Here is a 15,022-nt window from a genome sequence, read left to right as displayed (position 1 = left end):
AGCACCCCTGAGCGTGGGCTCCCGAAACAGCCAGCCTCCTCCCCGAATCCATACTGCTCTCTGCAAGGCACAACCAACCCCCTCCAGCTTGTGCCTTCTACATTCCTAAATTTCTCCAGCTGCTGCCCACCCTGGGCAGAGCAAGGCTCCAGGATGGGACCCTGGGCTCCTGCTCACCAGTGACAGGGGCTGCAGGGGAACAGGAGCTCTTGGGTTCCCTTGTCCAGGGAGGGAAGGGGCATCTGGAGGAGGGATGCTGTGAGAGCAGCACCCAGCTCCAGTCCCATTCTTCACCCACACCTGGGCTGGCAAGGGTGGCAGCAGTTGGCAGTGAGTAGGCATCCATGGAAAAGTTTGGGGAAAGCATCATCCATCTGGGGAAACTGAGGCATGAGTTTAGGGGAGGGGGAGCCTATGAAGAGTGGGGGCACTTTGTGTCACCCACGTCCCTGTTGCCACCCCCACCGAGAGTGGCAGGGAGAGGCTGAGAGTGGTGGGTGCGTGGCAGGCGGGCGCCCGGCAGGGGGAAGGCGGGTGGGGAGGGGAGGAGAGGAGAGGGAAGCGCCGGGCTGCCAAAATCAACTCCGGGCGGTGCAAACACCCGGCCAGCTGCGCGGTGTAGCTAGGGAAACACGGCACAGCTGGAGCACAACAGGCCCCTGCCTCCCCAGAAAGCTCCTCCTGGGCCTCCCCGCAGCCCAGCGAGCAGCTGGGGGGGCTGCAGCCCACCGCCCCGCACCCCAGAGCCAGCATGGGATTGCCCATCCCCAGCTTATCCATGGCTGCCCCATCCCATTCCATGCCTTGGCACATGTCTCCACGCAGAGCGACACCTCTCCCGGGGAGGGCAGTGGGACAGGGGGGCTTGGCCTTGCCGGGGACCTGGCCAGTGGCAGGAGCTGGCAAACGGCAGCAAAGAGTAGCTGGGCTTACCCCAGCAGGACAGCCCGCTGGCATCACCAGGACTGGGGCACTGCCAGGACCTCGGGCATCCCCCGGGCACGGCTGTCCCTGACACCCTGCTGCTTGCAAGCACGTTCTGCGAGCAGCGACCATGACTGGCAGCAGGGCACCCCTTGGCCCTGTGCCCTCCCCGCGGTCCCCAGCCGTGTCACTGACCTGTCCCCTCTCCTCTCTCCCGACGTCCTCGCTGGCTGGGGATCCAGCGACGCAGAGGGCAGGGAAGGGTTGGGGTCTGTGTGGCTGTGCCAGCGTCGCTGCACGGTGCCCGCTGCAGCACGGCAGCGGCTCTGGGGACGGCGGGACGTGAGCGGGGCTGAGCAGGGAGGAGGCGGGCGATGGCTCCCAGCTGTCCCGCCGATGCCAGGAATCCGGTGCTGGCTCTGTGCACCCAGAGCTCGTCACAGTCTCCTGGCTCGTCTGCGGGACACGGGGAAGAGATGAGGGAAGCTCCCTCCCCTTTCCCGGGGAAAGGAAAGAGAGACGGGGAACTCGCCTGGCTGCAGCCCCTCGACACGGGGGAGTCTGAGACACGGGGTGGCAGCAAGAGGGAGATAGGGGCTGCAGGCACTGCCAGGCTGGGAGCAGGGTGGGATGCTGGCATGGGGCCGGTCAAGTCAGGAGGGTGCTGGGCATCCCTGCCCAGGGAGGGGGGCATGGCCACTGCAGTGGGGGCACGTGGGCAGGAAGGAAATGAATGCTCCAGCTGTGCCTACGCTTCCCTCGTCCATAGCCTGGGCTGCCCCTGGAAATGCCAAGGGGTGCCCTCATCAATAGGCAGACGTGGCTTGACAGAGCCTTGGGGGTCCCTGTGTTCTTGGAGAGGGGATGGTGCCAGCCAAGGGCAGCGCTGGAAAAGGGTCCTGGTCCCACTAGCTGCTTCCGAGCGCCCGCACTTGTGTGAGAGGAGCAGTGCCCTGCACAAAGGCACCTCTGAGGCTCCAGAGCTGGGCCTGGCACTGGCACATCCCCAACGGGGCTGGCAGCTGCAGCCAGGTAGCTGGAGCTGCACCGCGACAGAGAGAGCTGGCCATGGGCAGCCTCAAGCCGGGCACCTTCACCCCTCCACCACCTCTTCCCAGGGTGGGCACTGGCTTCTTCCCGGCTGGGGGGTGATGGTCCTTTGGGGTGTCTCCTGTCCCAGCAAAGTACAGGTGGGGTGCCCCAACGGTGCCCTACAGAACAGCCTGTAGTTCTGCAGGGGCTTTGTGGGCATGTGCCCTGCTCAGTGACAAGGGTCCCGTGGAGTATTCCAGAGGATCGTGGTGCCAGGGCTGTGCCATGCCTGGCATGGGGGTGTCTCAGCACACCCTCACCAGAGCTCTGCCCTAGCAGCTCCCATTGTCTGCCCTCATTAGCTGCTGCCTGCTCGCGGCTTTGAACATGAGCCCGGCTCAGGGCGACAGGAAGGAGCCTCTGCTCCCAAGGGATGGGGTCGTGGTGAAACTGCATGCCATGGGCCCCCCTTCTCACAGCCTCCCACTGTCTTCTGGGCATCCCAACATCCCCTCCAGGCCTAAGCCTGAAGACAGGAAGGCATGTGGGGCACCCCCTCTCTCCAAAAATCCCCCCTCGACTGCCCCGCCCCATTGTGGGATGCAGAGAGCCGTCAACCTCCCCAAAGCTTTGTGCCGATCGATCGTGGCTTGTGCCGTGTCTAATCCCCCCGGCCTCACACACACGCGGTGGGGCGGGGGGAGCTGTCGTAATGGGTGGAAATATCTCATAATTCACGTTGGACACAGGGATTACAGCCGTTCCGGCAATATTTGCACAACTGGTAGGCGACTCGCAGGGCTGGGCCATCCCAGATGAAGGCCAGGGAGGTCTGGGGATGCAGGGAGTTTTGAGGGTAGTAGGTATGGAAGGGGGATGCAGTTTGGGGGGCAATGGAGCAGGGGAAGTTGGCTATTTTCTGTCTGTGAATGCCTGGAATTTATTACGGAGGGTGCGTTGCTTACATGGCGGGGATGGCTGGGGCTCTCGCCTTCATCTCATCCTGCTGTGGTGGCCACGGCTCGGGGAGCAGAATGGAAACCCCAAAACAGTCTCATCGGCCACGCCAAACAGATCTTGGCAGTGTTCCTGAACAAGATACGTGTTCCGAGCGCCTGGTCAACCCCATAGATCTCCCTGCTCATAGGAGCACCTAAAGGTGCTGGTGCCCCCCTGACCCCAAATGTCCCCTCCTCAAAGGCTTTGCAGGGTGACCACAGCAGAAGGAAGACAGAGGGCATGTGGGGCATGTGGGGGCCTTGTTTGGCATGGGGATTAGCAAGCTCCCAGAAGCGATGGTGGTCTCCCCCCTCCCCACCGGACATGCAGGCAAATATTTGTGCCCAGACTTCGCAGGACAGCGAGAAGGAATTTCATTCTTGCGCCCACCTGCGGCTCGGCTGCCTGGCATTAACCCCTTCTCCTCTCCATGGGATGGAGGCGGGGTGCCCTCCCAGCACACTCCGTGTGCCCCATTGGAGTGGGAAGCTTGGCTGAGAAGCAGGATGGTAGAGGAGGCACAGTGGAATCGCCCTAGATGCCAGCAGAGCCACTGGCATTAGGTGCCCTTGTTCAAGGCAAGGAGGGTTTGCCCATGGACATCCTCTGGGCAGCACGGAGGGCTTTGTGCTGGGGTGCTGGGCAGCATGTGGCTTGCTGAAAATTGGGAAAGGTAAAACCCTGCCATCCTTCACCCCCAAGCTGCTGCACCCGGACCAAGGTGCCCCTTGCAGGTCCGTTAACCCCGCAGCCTGGGTGTTCTCCTGGGACGGCTGTCTGGAAGCAGTGCAAGGACCAGGCTGCGCGGGGAGCAGGATTTGCCCACGGATGTTTATTGGCAATTTGCATATGTAGTAAAAAAGCCCGGAGGGTCCAGGAGGGACCCTGCGCCCGGGGACTGCCCGTGCTCGGGGAGGGGCAGCCCGGGTAGAGGGTCCGCGGCTGCCTGGCACCCGTAGAGCCCTGCTGTGCTCCTTTCCCTGGCCCCGGAGCCAGCTGTGTCCTGAGCAAACGGGGCTGTTTGCTCACGGCGGGATTAGCCGCTCTCTTTGTTCCTTTGACTTTCTCTTTTCTTTATGCCAGACCCTTTTATGGGGGCTTCAAAGGGGGCTAGGACCCCCTCCCTGTCCCTGGAAGGCCAGGTTTGCTTCCCATGCTAGCACTGACATCCTGGGGGTGCCCACCGAGCCACATCTGGGTGGCCTGCAGGGACAGCAGCTGTGTCACCGAACCACAGTCTCCCCCCAATCCCGACGTCTTCCTCCTCTTCCCCCCCCCTTCCTTGACTCCTGGCACCTCCTGCTGTCTTCAGCACCTTGGCAAAGTGGGTGCGAACGGCTGTCCCTGCAGCGGGATTCCCAGCACTTTGCACCCTGTAAGGAGAGGTGGGAATCTTGGCACCGGGATCCGGCCAGCTGTGCAGCCCCGCGGCCCCCGCCTGGCTTCCTGTCCCCTGCCGGAGCCCGGGCTGCCTGGCCGGAGCCCCCGTGTCCCTCTGGGATCCCTGTGCCTCACTTACTGCCCCCGTACTCTCTCCCTCTACAGCCCGCAACATCCGTGGGATTGGGCTGGGGCCAGAAGCAGGAGCTCTCCCCCACATCCTCCTCTGCCCCCCCGGCATGGGCAGCAAAAGCTGGCATTGCCCTTTCCAGCAGAGGAATACCAGGCTGCCCACGGGCACAGGCTCATGCTGCCTGCCAGCTTCTGGCATTGTTGTAAAGAATATTTTGGAGTAAAGGGACTATTGTGGGCACCTTAGGCTGACCATGGGGGTCCATTAGACCTCCAGTTTCCAGTTGCTCTCCAGTTTCCCCTGTTGGGTTTGTTTGCCTAATCAAGAAGGAATGCAGGGCACTGCAGCTCTCCAGCCTGGCATTGCAAATAACTTTGCAGCCAGGGAGGGACAGGGAATGGACATGGTGGGGCCATGGCAGGGACTGGCATGGGGACGGCAGCGGGCCTGAAGCCAGCGCTGGCAGAGGGGCTGAGGGTGTTGATGGGCGTGATTGCGGCCGTGATTGCAGCTTGTCACGTCCGCAGAAGGGCCACGGCCGTGTGGGGGAAGCCTGGAGGTGTTTGACCCCGGTGCTCACGGGTCCCTTTGCTGCCAGATGTGCCCAGGCGAGCCGGCGCTGCCAGTCTCGTCCCTGCACTCGCTGGACCCCCCACGCAGGCACCCTGCAAGGTGGGCTGTTGTGGGCTGAGCAGGGCATGGGGCAGGTGGAGCGGGGCTGGGGTGTTTACTTTAACTGTTGTCACCCGGCCAGGCGCTGCCGGGAACTACTGTCCCTGGGGACAGGGGTGGGAACGTGCAAGAGTGTGCGAGAGCCGGGGTGTGAGAAGGAAACCACGCGCTGCAGGGAGACAGGAGCGAGAGGACGTGTGCTGGGAAGGGGGTGTCCCCAAATGGAAGCCGCGGGGGGCTGCCAGGGTGGAGGGTTATCTGAGCGCAGGCCCGACGCGTGCCAGGGAAGTGCACGTGTGTTGTACACGTAGGTTTGAGGGTGCACGTGGTGGGTGTGTACCTGTGTGCAGTACGGGGGGACACACACGTACACGTGGGCATGGGGACGTGCACCCCCTGCCAGAGTGCCCAGCGAGAGCTGATTTTGCCAGGGAATGTCACAGCCAAGCCAGGGCATGGTGCTGAACAGGCCCTGGTGCTTCTCCTACTCAGGGAAAGGCCATCTGTGGGTGCCTCACCCAGCCCACTCCCAACCAATAGCCCATGTGAAACAGCCCTGGGGCTATCCACTAGCCCTGACCCCTGTGATCCACAGTCATCCCCAGCCCAGAGGGATCCCATGAACCACAGCCATCCCAGGGGTCTCCAGCTCTTTGAGTCACCTCTGGTGGATGCAGGGGTCAGATGCATGAGGGTCAACAGGGATGGGGTCTAACTGGATAAAGGTCACCACGGATGAAGTCCACCTCTGGAAGAGGATCACCAGGATTATGGTCCACCTCTGGGAGAGGGTTTTTGGTGGCTTTCATACCTGGCTGCCACAGCCAGGAGCAGGACTTCATTAGGGCTGATGCTCCTGGGGCTGTCCAGTGCAGAATCACTGACACCATCTCTTCTGCAGGTACCAGGGCCACCCTCTACCCCCAGACAAGCACAGCTGAGGCACTGACCACTGAGGTGCTGGCTGCTGAGCGCTCAGGCCTGGGGCCAGGTGAGCAGCCACGGAGGGCGCCCAGGGACGCCCTTCCCGTGCCCCGAGCCAAGGGAGGAAGCGGCCGGAGGCAGGAAGCCTTCCCCCAGGCCCGGGGCCCCTGCTGCGATTTAGCTGGAAGGTCAGCGGCGACACAACAGGAAATCGTGCTGCCTCGGCTGGGCGGCCAGGCCGGAGCCGCAGAGCCGCGCCGTGCTGTCCCGGGGCCGCTGCCGGCCTCCGGCCCTCCGTCCTGCCTGGGCGGCTCGCGGGGAACCCGCGCCACCACTGCCCTCCATGGAAGGGGGACGGGAGCCGGGGAGCAGCCGCTGGCCCCAGGGTGGAAGATGCAGGGCCGAAGCCCCCAGCCGAGCATGGAGCTGAACAGTGAGTGTGTGGCTAAAAGGGGGGACTGGGTGTGCAGGAAGGGACAGTGGATACTGTGGCCCCACAGCCAGAGTGTCCCCTGCACGATGAATCCCACAGATTGGCATCGAAACCCAAGGGTGGCTCTGGGTTAGTTGGACCTGGCCACTGCCAGCATGTGAGGGCAACCAAGCATCTCTGCATGCCCATCCTAGGTAAACAGGCTGCACTGAGGATTTTTGGTGTAGTGCCAGGGCAGGCAGTGAGGCAGGCAGGAGGATGCAAAGAGGGTATGGAGAAGCTAGCAGGATGGGCAGTTGCTGGGCACAGCGGTGTGCAGCGGCACTGGGGAAGGCAGTGCCGACAGGAGAGCGCTCAGCCAGGGCAGCGGCCAGGAGCAGATGTTCCCTGTGGGACACTGCAGGCTGGGATTCCCCGAAGTGCACATGACGCCTGGAACTGCTCTTGGCAGGGATCCGGAGGGCTGGCCCTGGTCTGCACAGGGAGTACAGCCCTGCTTCCTTGCCTGGAGCGTGGCCGAAAAACCTGGCAGACACGGTTGTGCGGCCCCTTGGCACACACCACTGCACGGAAACCCCGGCTCTCCCCCGTGAGCACCGGCACCCCTCGCTGGCTGACTGGAGAGCAGCACCGGGCCCTCCTCAGCCACTCACACCTCCCCCTGCACCCCCTCCACGGGGCCATCAGGACCACCAAAGGGCTGGGGAGAGGACTTGCCACTGCAGGTGGTTCTGGGCTGGCACTGCCCAGGGAGACTGGCACAATGCACAAGGCAACCCCATCTCTTCCAGGACTGCTCCTCCTCACATCCTTCCTCCTGCACGTGAAAGAGGACCGTGCCAGCCCAACACGGCTGATCTGTGACAACAGGCTTATCCAGAAGTACATAATGGAGGCCAAGGACATGGAAAAGAGAGTGGTGAGGACAGAGCCCCCCACAAAACCCAAGACCAGGGACATGCACAGTTCCTGGCACCTCACCTTGACATCTCTCCTCACTAGGGCCAGTGCCAGGCCCTGCCTGCACTCAGGTGCCCTGCAGTGCTGCCCTTGGTGGACTTCACTTTCCCGCAGTGGAAATCCAAATCGGTGAGAGGGGCTGGGAGGAGGGTGCTGGCACTGGTGTGCTAACAGGACTGGAGAAGGAACCTTGGGTTGGCACAAGCACCAGAAATGCTGAACAAGATGCTTGTTGGCATATCTGGTGGCACAGGGAGGGTAGAGGACTCCATCCAGACCTAAGGTGAGCACAGAAAGCAACGAGGCCCTGGGGGTCACTGTCTGCTCCCCCAGAACGAGACCAAGCGGCGGGAGATCCTGTGTGACCTGGCCCTGCTGGTGGGTGCTGCAGCAGGGGCCCAGGGCCAGGTGAGCGACGAGTGCGGGGCCAGGCAGCTGAGCCAGCTTTACCGACACGCCAACTCCTTCTTCGTGCTCCTGCAGACCTTCAGCTGGGAGGTGAGACCTCCCCACATGAGCCAGACCACCCCAGCACAGGTGCCAGCTGGGCGGGGTTGGGTGCAACAGTGTTTGTCACCCCTCTGTCCCATCTCAGGCAGGACACTGGGAGCCGAGCTGCTCCCCACACTCCATGGAGCAGACCCACATCTCCAGCATTTTCCTCACCTACCGGCAGCTGGTACAGGGCAAACTGCGCTTCTTCTTCTCTGACCTGGCCAAGGTCTTGTGCAAGCAAGGACAGGGGGACAGCAGAGACCCTCCATGCGGGGCCCGGTGAGGCTGCACACAGGGTTCAACCACAAAACGATGCTGGAGCAATCCTGCAGGACACTAAGCTGTGCCCTGGCTGCCCAGGAAGATGCCCACAGGGAAAGGGTTGGCCCCTGTTCTTCAAGTCTTCACAACCATGCAGCACGTGGAGGCAAACAGTGACACACGTGCCAGCAGGCACAGGCCCTGCTCCCATCCGGGCAGGCACCTCTACTGTGAATGCTTTTTGATTAAAGAGCTATTTTTCTAAAGAGTTGTGTGTGTCCTCGTGCCTGGGCCCAGGGCAGAAGCAGCTCCTCTGGGACATGCTCCCAGTTCTGCCCAGTGCCCGCTCCCACCCATGGCAGCTGCCAGTGCTGCAGGATCCCCCGGCACAGCCCCACCTGCCACTCCTCCTCTCTGAACCCACCTGCTGCAGTTTGGACTCCCCATCCCTTGGGAAGTGTCAGGGTCCCCCTTTTGCCCCTGCACAGGTGTATCCACTCCCTGCCAGACTCATCTCTCAGCAAGCAGAGCCAGGAGTACAAAACATCCCAGTTTAATCAAAACCAAGGCAGCCTGCCTCAGGATGGCTCCTGAGGGAATGGTCCTCAGAGGCAGGCAGGCAGCTGTCCTAGTCCAGTTGCTCCTGGACAGAGCCAGGGCTGTTGAGCACAGGCAAAGGTGAGGAGATGCCATCAGGCAAGACCGGAGCACCCAGCATGGTGTCCACTCAGATGTCAGGCACCTCTCTCCTTGCAAACAGAGATGTGGATCCCAGCAGGAGTCAGAAGACACTGGGATGAGGAGGGGGACTGATCCCGCCTCCTCAGCTCTGGGGAGGCTGGGCAGCATGGACCAGGGCTCCAGCTGGATGTCTGTGGGGCAGCCCATGGAGGCGTGCTAGAAGGCCAACTTCTTCATCAGCAGGTAAACGCGAGAGTCCACCTCAAACCCGTGCAGGTTGTTTGCGTCTCCCTGGAGCCGCATGAGCAGCCCCCCGTAGGACACATAGGCAGAGCTGAGGTGGGAGGAGAGGAGTAGTGAGAGCAGCAAATCCCATGGGAGACCCGAGCCGAGATCCCAGCGCTCCCCACCCCACCCTGGGGCACTGTGTCCCCCCACTCTCGACAGGCACTCACAGGCGCGTGGCCGCCTCCGTGGAGGTCTCGTCCCCCTCGATCCGGTATACCTTGCCGTACATCACGTACTCAAACTGGTCTGCCCTGCAACAGCGCAGCCTGAGGTCAGCAAGGAATCAAACCTGGCCATTCCCCCAGCTCAGTGTCCTCTGGGAGAAGGTACCTCCCATTTACAGAGTCAAATAGACTGGAAAAGACCTCTCAGATCATCAAGTCCAGCCTGTGACTGAACACCACCTTGTCAACTAGACCAACTAGACCATGGCACGAGTGCCACACCCAGCCTTTCTTTAAACAGTTCTTGGGGATAGGGACTCCACCATCCTCCTGGGCAGCCATTCCAATGTTTAATCACCCGCTCCATGAAGAAATTCCTCTCAGTGCCCAACCTGAAACATTCAGCCTCAGCACTTCACTGTGTCCCTTGTCCCCGCGCGCAGGGGTCCCAGCTGGGCCCCGTACCTGGACGGCCGGTCATCCGTGGGGTTGTACTCGCCATCGTCCAGGGTGCCGTCCTCATACAAGGTGCTGGCGATGACCAGGCGAAACTTGTCCCCTGTGAGGAGGCCAGAGCAGCAGTGAGAAGGTTAGAGCACAACCAGAACAGCAGCACACACAGCCAGAACTCAGGGTGGTGGCAAAGGGCCACCCTGACAGCGGGTGCTAAACAAGCTCTGTCCCTGCTGCCAGTCCTCCAACAGGACTGTGGGAAACATGTGAAAAGTCACACTGGATCCTGTGTCTCCTTGTTCCCCACATCACAGAGGAAACCAGAGCCACAAGGACACTAATGCTAGTGTTTTCAGGGGACACAAGAAGATAGTCACTTATATCCCCCCAGAGAGCTTGGCTGGACCCTTGGGCAGGTACATGAGCCCCCTGCAGCATCAGCTTCAGCCCTTCTGTGCCTCATCAAGGGTAATATTCTCTTTTCCACACATTTAGTATATTCAGCTGCAGAAGTTAATTTCAGGAGGTCTCCCTCAAAGCCTGGTTACCACCAGCTGAAGCAGCTTCCCCAAACAGCATCTGTGTGGAAAGGGACAGAGGTGAGCCCAAATACACACGAGGAGGCGAACCAGAAACCCAGCTCAGCCTCAGCACACTGGGAGCGCCTTGAACCTCCTGTCACCTGGGGACAACACAGGGGCACAAGGAAGCCTGAGGCAGCTTATTGCTTGATCACAACAATTCCTGACTCCATCCCCTCTAACCTCGCCCACCCAAGCTGACACCGGCTGCCCCGCCCTGTGCCCGCAGCCCGATGGCTCACCGAGATCCACGGGATAGATCTGGATGTTCACGTCCAGGATGAGATCCATCTTGAAGGACTCGCTCTCGCAGTGCAGGCGCGACACTGGGGACAGCAGCAGGGTCAGGGACAAGGGCATAGAAGATCCCCGCGGGCTGGGTGGGAAGAGGGCCATCTTCCCAGCCCAGGCTGGCACCGGAGCCGTTTTCGGAAGGGGCTGGGCTGGATGCCAGAGCCCGGCAGCGGGCGGAGGGGTGCACAGGCAGGGAGAGGAGCACGGTGGGGCGAGGAATGCAAGACACAGGGCCCGCGGGGCCGTGGGCGGCACAGCAGCCGGGCTGGGGAAGCCCTGGGCAAGCGGGGCGCTCCGGGGGCTGCCAACACGCGGAAGGGCCAGCGCCGGCGGGAGGGGCGGACGGGGGACCGGGAGAAGCGGGCCGGGGCCCAACTCACCGCGGTCGAACTTCTTGCCCTCTGGGTCGATGTCCTTCACGTCGAAGATGTCCTCGAAGAGAATCCCGGCCATGGCACCGGCGCCGCTCCCGCTCCCGGCGCCGCTCCAGCCCGGCGCACGCTGATGACGCAACCTCCCCGCCGCGGCCGGGCGGAAGCGGCTTCACGGTGGGCGGGGCCCCTTCCCCGCCAGGACCGGCGGGAGCGCGCGCGGCCCCCGCGCCCCCGCCTCCCGCGCGCGGCCGGCAGGGGGCGCTGCGAGGCCGCGGATGGACCCGCGCGCCGCGGCCCCGCCCCCGGCACGGCGCGGGCACGGCAGCGCCCCCGCGCGGCGGACTCGGGGAGTCCCCGGGAGACGCGTCCCGGTGTCCCGGCAGGGGTCCGGGGTGTCCCGGGAGGGGTCCGGGATGTCCCGGGAGGGGTCCGGGGTGTCCGGCAGGGGTCCGGGATGTCCCGGGAGGGGTCCGGGGTGTCCGGCAGGGGTTCGGGGTGTCCCGGGAGGGGTCCGGGATGTCCCGGGAGGGGTCCGGGGTGTCCCGGGAGGGGTCCGGGGTGTCCCGGGAGGGGTCCAGGGTGTCCGGCAGGGGTCCGGGGTGTCCCGGCAGGGGTCCGGGGTGTCCCGGGAGGGGTCCGGGGTGTCCGGCAGGGGTCCAGGGTGTCCCGGGAGGGGTCCGGGGTGTCCCGGGAGGGGTCCAGGGTGTCCCGGGAGGGGTCCGGGGTGTCCCGGGAGGGGTCCAGGGTGTCCCGGGAGGGGTCCGGGATGTCCCGGGAGGGGTCCGGGGTGTCCGGCAGGGGTCCGGGGTGTCCCTCGGGCCCTTGCAGCCCGCGTCCACCCTCGCCGCACGGGACAGAGGGGCTTCACCCGCGCTCCCCGATCGCAGCCGGACATCGTGATGAGCTGCGCGGACTCAGCCAGCGATGGGTCTCGGGGCTGCCGCCCCCACCGGCTTCTTCCTCCTCGCCCGCCAGCCACGGAGGGAAGGGACGTGTGACACCGTCCCCCGTGTCCTGCCGATGAACCGTGAGGGGAGCAGGGGTGTCTGGCACGGCCGGGGGCTGCTCGCACGTTGGGCGCCACGGGGTGCTCCATGCTTGGCATCTGGTCGGGAGCTGCCGGTGCGGGTTCAAGAGTTCAGCCCTGTCCTCCGCGTTCCCCGAATGCCACCGCCAGCCTGCCTGAACAAATTCTTCCCTGCCTCCGGAGAGGCTTGGCAGTGGGGACCCTGCGCCTCGTTTGGGCAGCGTGTGCCCGCCTGGATGTGACGCAAAGAAGGCCGGTGGAGCCGGCAGGTGTCCCGGTGTGATGGGGACTGGAGAGAGCGGGTGGCACGGCGCTGTGTGTGTGTCACATGCCACCATCACCCTAGGGACCACGAGGTCGTGAGCCGGGACATCTATGGGATATGGCTCTCCGTGCATGGCCCCTGCGCCTGCAGCGAGATGGCTTCATGGGGACATAGTCCCTGCTGTCCCCAGGAGCCAGACATTTCCAGGTCGTGGTTCGGATGGCACCCAGAGCCCAGCTACCCCAGCATCCGCACCGGGAGGCCTGTCACAAGATGCTTGTGGTCCCCAGACACACACAGGTGTGACCTCTGCATGGCACGTCCCCTCCGTGACACGGTGCCAGCGCATCCTCACGCATGCCTGAGGCGCAGGCAGCGGAAGGGGGCAGGGGTGACACGCAGCGGGGACACTGGCGTGAAGGGGGGTGCAGGTGCCAAGGGTCTGGTGACTCGTCGGGGGAGCGTGGGCGGTTCACGGCGGGGTCACCCCGCGGCGGTGGCACTCAGCGGGGACAGTCTTATTGCGCTGGGACGGAACCTCGGCTTCCTCTAATCATCGCCTGGCTGGGTAACTCCCCCAAGCCCCGCAGCCCCCTCCACCCTCTGTCCACCCTGGCTCCGGAGGGGCAGAAACCTCCTCCCTGCCAGAATGTGATGGCCGCAGACAGGCTCCCCTCTGGGGCAAGGTGAGAGGTGTGGACCCTTCCCCAGAGTCCCTGTGCCCTCCTGGCATCCTGCATCCCGCGTGCCCGCTTTTTTGGGGTGCCGGACTGGGCTGGTGCAGCGACACCCCTGCGTGAGGGGTTGTGGGGGACACCCGAGGCTGTGCAGGTTGCCGGGGGGTGGCAGCAGCACACCGAACATGGCAGGACAACCCCAGGGTGTGCCGGAACGGAGGGAGTCCTACCACAGCCAGGCTCGCCAGTATGACCAGTTGCCCTTTCCAGAATCCTCAGGGTGCCGTCCTGGAGGGACGTGACCTCCCTGGCGGACACCAGCCGGCCGGGGCAGGGTGGCGTGGGGACCAGGGCTGTTTTTCGGGGAGGTGTCCATGTGCCAGCCCCAACTGTCCTCAGGGGTACCCATTGGGATCCTGATGTGATTCAGGCTGGAGTGCCATGGCAAAGCTGTGCCCCCTGCTTGGATGCTATCAGGGCCACTGCGGGGTGACACAAAGGGCTAATCCCACCTGGCTGTGCCTGTCTGCCCCTGCTGAGACCTGGCACACTCGGTACAGGCCAGCAGGCAGCTGGGACTGTGCTCACCAGCCGGCGAGGCAGTCCCCAGGGGTGCTGCTGCCCAGCGACCCTGCCAGCCGGCACTGCCATCTGCCTTCCTGCCCTTGCGGGCAGGGCACACCTGAGCCCCCACGCTGGGCAGGGTCATGGGCATGCAGCCACCTCCAGGGCCAGATGGGGAAGGGGGGAGTAGATTTCCAGATGCCCCAGAGATGCCACAGGATCAGGGTGGCAGCAGGAGACTGGCACATCCCTGAACCTCCTGAGCACTGGCTGTGTAGCAGGACCACGATGCCAAGAGCTGTCCTTGTCCCTAAGCCCCCTTCTTGGGCCCGTGCCCACGCAATCCTTGGGGCAGGATTGGCCAGGGGGTTGCTGGCCCTGGTGTAAATCTGGCCCAGGTTGGCAGAGGATGGGGCACCCTGCTTTTCCCTGCACTCCATGCCCATCTGCCCTGGCTGTGCCGTGTGCCGGCTGCTTCGCTGACCCCGTGCCATGTGCCATGCCATGCCATGCCATGCTGTGCCACAGGAGTGCGGGTGGCCAGAGGGACTCATGTACCCAGCTAACACCAGCCCTGTGCAGCTGAGGCTGAGCAGACGGTCCTGGCGCAGGTGCTGGGGGAGGCTGGGTGGCCAGCACTGCCTTCGCTGCTGTTGCCCAGGGAGCACCCGTTTGCCAGCCAGGTGCCTGGCGTCGCCTCCTTATCTGGGATTAAACAAACTCTCCTCAGATCCGGCGCCAGGTGCTGTCCCCGTGCCCGTGGGACCAGTCCTTCCCTACCCTGAGCCTCTCCATGCCTGCTGCCCTTCCCCCATGCTGGAAGTCCACATGTCCCTGGGGTGAAGAACCCCCAAATACTGGACCCGGGCTCCCTCTGCTCTGGTCGTGCAGTAGTCCCTGGGGTCTCTGTGGAAGGCAGGCAGCAGCTCCAAAGCAGGCACAGAGCAGGACCATCTCTGGCTCTGCCGTGGGGCATCCCCAAACCAAAATGGGACCTACACATTGGCCAGGGAGGTGTGCGTGCCCCCACTATGATGAATCCTGGCAGCACCAGTGCTGTGGTGCCAGACTCCCCAGAGCAGGGGTACAGCCCCCTCCTTCGTTAGCCGCTTGTCTGTTATCTCCTGCCGATAAATTATACAACACAAACGTCTTTGAAAGGCAGCCAGGCCTCCATCCGGTGGGGCGGCCTTTGGGGGCCCCACATCAGCCATCGTGGGCTGCCGCCAGCTGCTTTTCCTGGGAGAGGGACAGGGACAGGGTTTTGGGCACTGCCCTGGTGCTGGGGTGCTGGGGATGGGCTCATGGGCTGCAATATGGACCCAAAAGCAAAGCAGAAAAGCAGTGGGGGTTTGAAACCTGCCTGCACCCCATGCCCACACCTACTGCTTGCAAGTCTGCCTGCACTCCTGCCCATACCTGCATCATCCTTGCTGGTATG

At 63.6% G+C, this 15,022-nt stretch overlaps 2 protein-coding genes across 4 annotated transcripts; one reads left to right on the top strand and one right to left on the bottom strand.

Annotated features, from left to right (window-relative positions):
- The first annotated feature begins 5,940 nt into the window (after positions 1-5,940).
- On the top strand, positions 5,941-8,479 carry THPO (thrombopoietin). 2 transcript variants are annotated; one of them, XM_068200429.1, is made up of 5 exons: positions 6,013-6,497; positions 7,289-7,416; positions 7,500-7,586; positions 7,791-7,955; positions 8,053-8,479. In XM_068200429.1, the coding sequence occupies exons 1-5, from the start codon at positions 6,458-6,460 to the stop codon at positions 8,233-8,235; spliced, it is 603 nt and encodes a 200-aa protein (XP_068056530.1). In that variant the 5' UTR covers positions 6,013-6,457; the 3' UTR covers positions 8,236-8,479. The 2 variants fall into 2 exon arrangements, with proteins under 2 accessions (XP_068056529.1, XP_068056530.1); XM_068200428.1 differs by having other exon boundaries at positions 5,941-6,497; positions 7,791-8,186.
- A 271-nt stretch (positions 8,480-8,750) lies between these two features.
- Positions 8,751-11,219, bottom strand: POLR2H (RNA polymerase II, I and III subunit H). 2 transcript variants are annotated; one of them, XM_068200430.1, is made up of 5 exons: positions 11,055-11,216; positions 10,623-10,706; positions 9,812-9,905; positions 9,350-9,433; positions 8,751-9,228 (listed from the first exon to the last, which is right to left on the bottom strand). In XM_068200430.1, the coding sequence occupies exons 1-5, from the start codon at positions 11,125-11,127 to the stop codon at positions 9,111-9,113; spliced, it is 453 nt and encodes a 150-aa protein (XP_068056531.1). In that variant the 5' UTR covers positions 11,128-11,216; the 3' UTR covers positions 8,751-9,110. The 2 variants fall into 2 exon arrangements, with proteins under 2 accessions (XP_068056531.1, XP_068056532.1); XM_068200431.1 differs by lacking the exons at positions 9,350-9,433; positions 9,812-9,905 and having other exon boundaries at positions 11,055-11,219.
- Positions 11,220-15,022: the final 3,803 nt, after the last annotated feature.

Source organism: Anomalospiza imberbis, chromosome 10 (genome assembly GCF_031753505.1).
Source record: "Anomalospiza imberbis isolate Cuckoo-Finch-1a 21T00152 chromosome 10, ASM3175350v1, whole genome shotgun sequence".
NCBI lineage: Eukaryota > Metazoa > Chordata > Aves > Passeriformes > Viduidae > Anomalospiza > Anomalospiza imberbis.
This window is presented reverse-complemented; position numbering and strand designations above follow the sequence as displayed.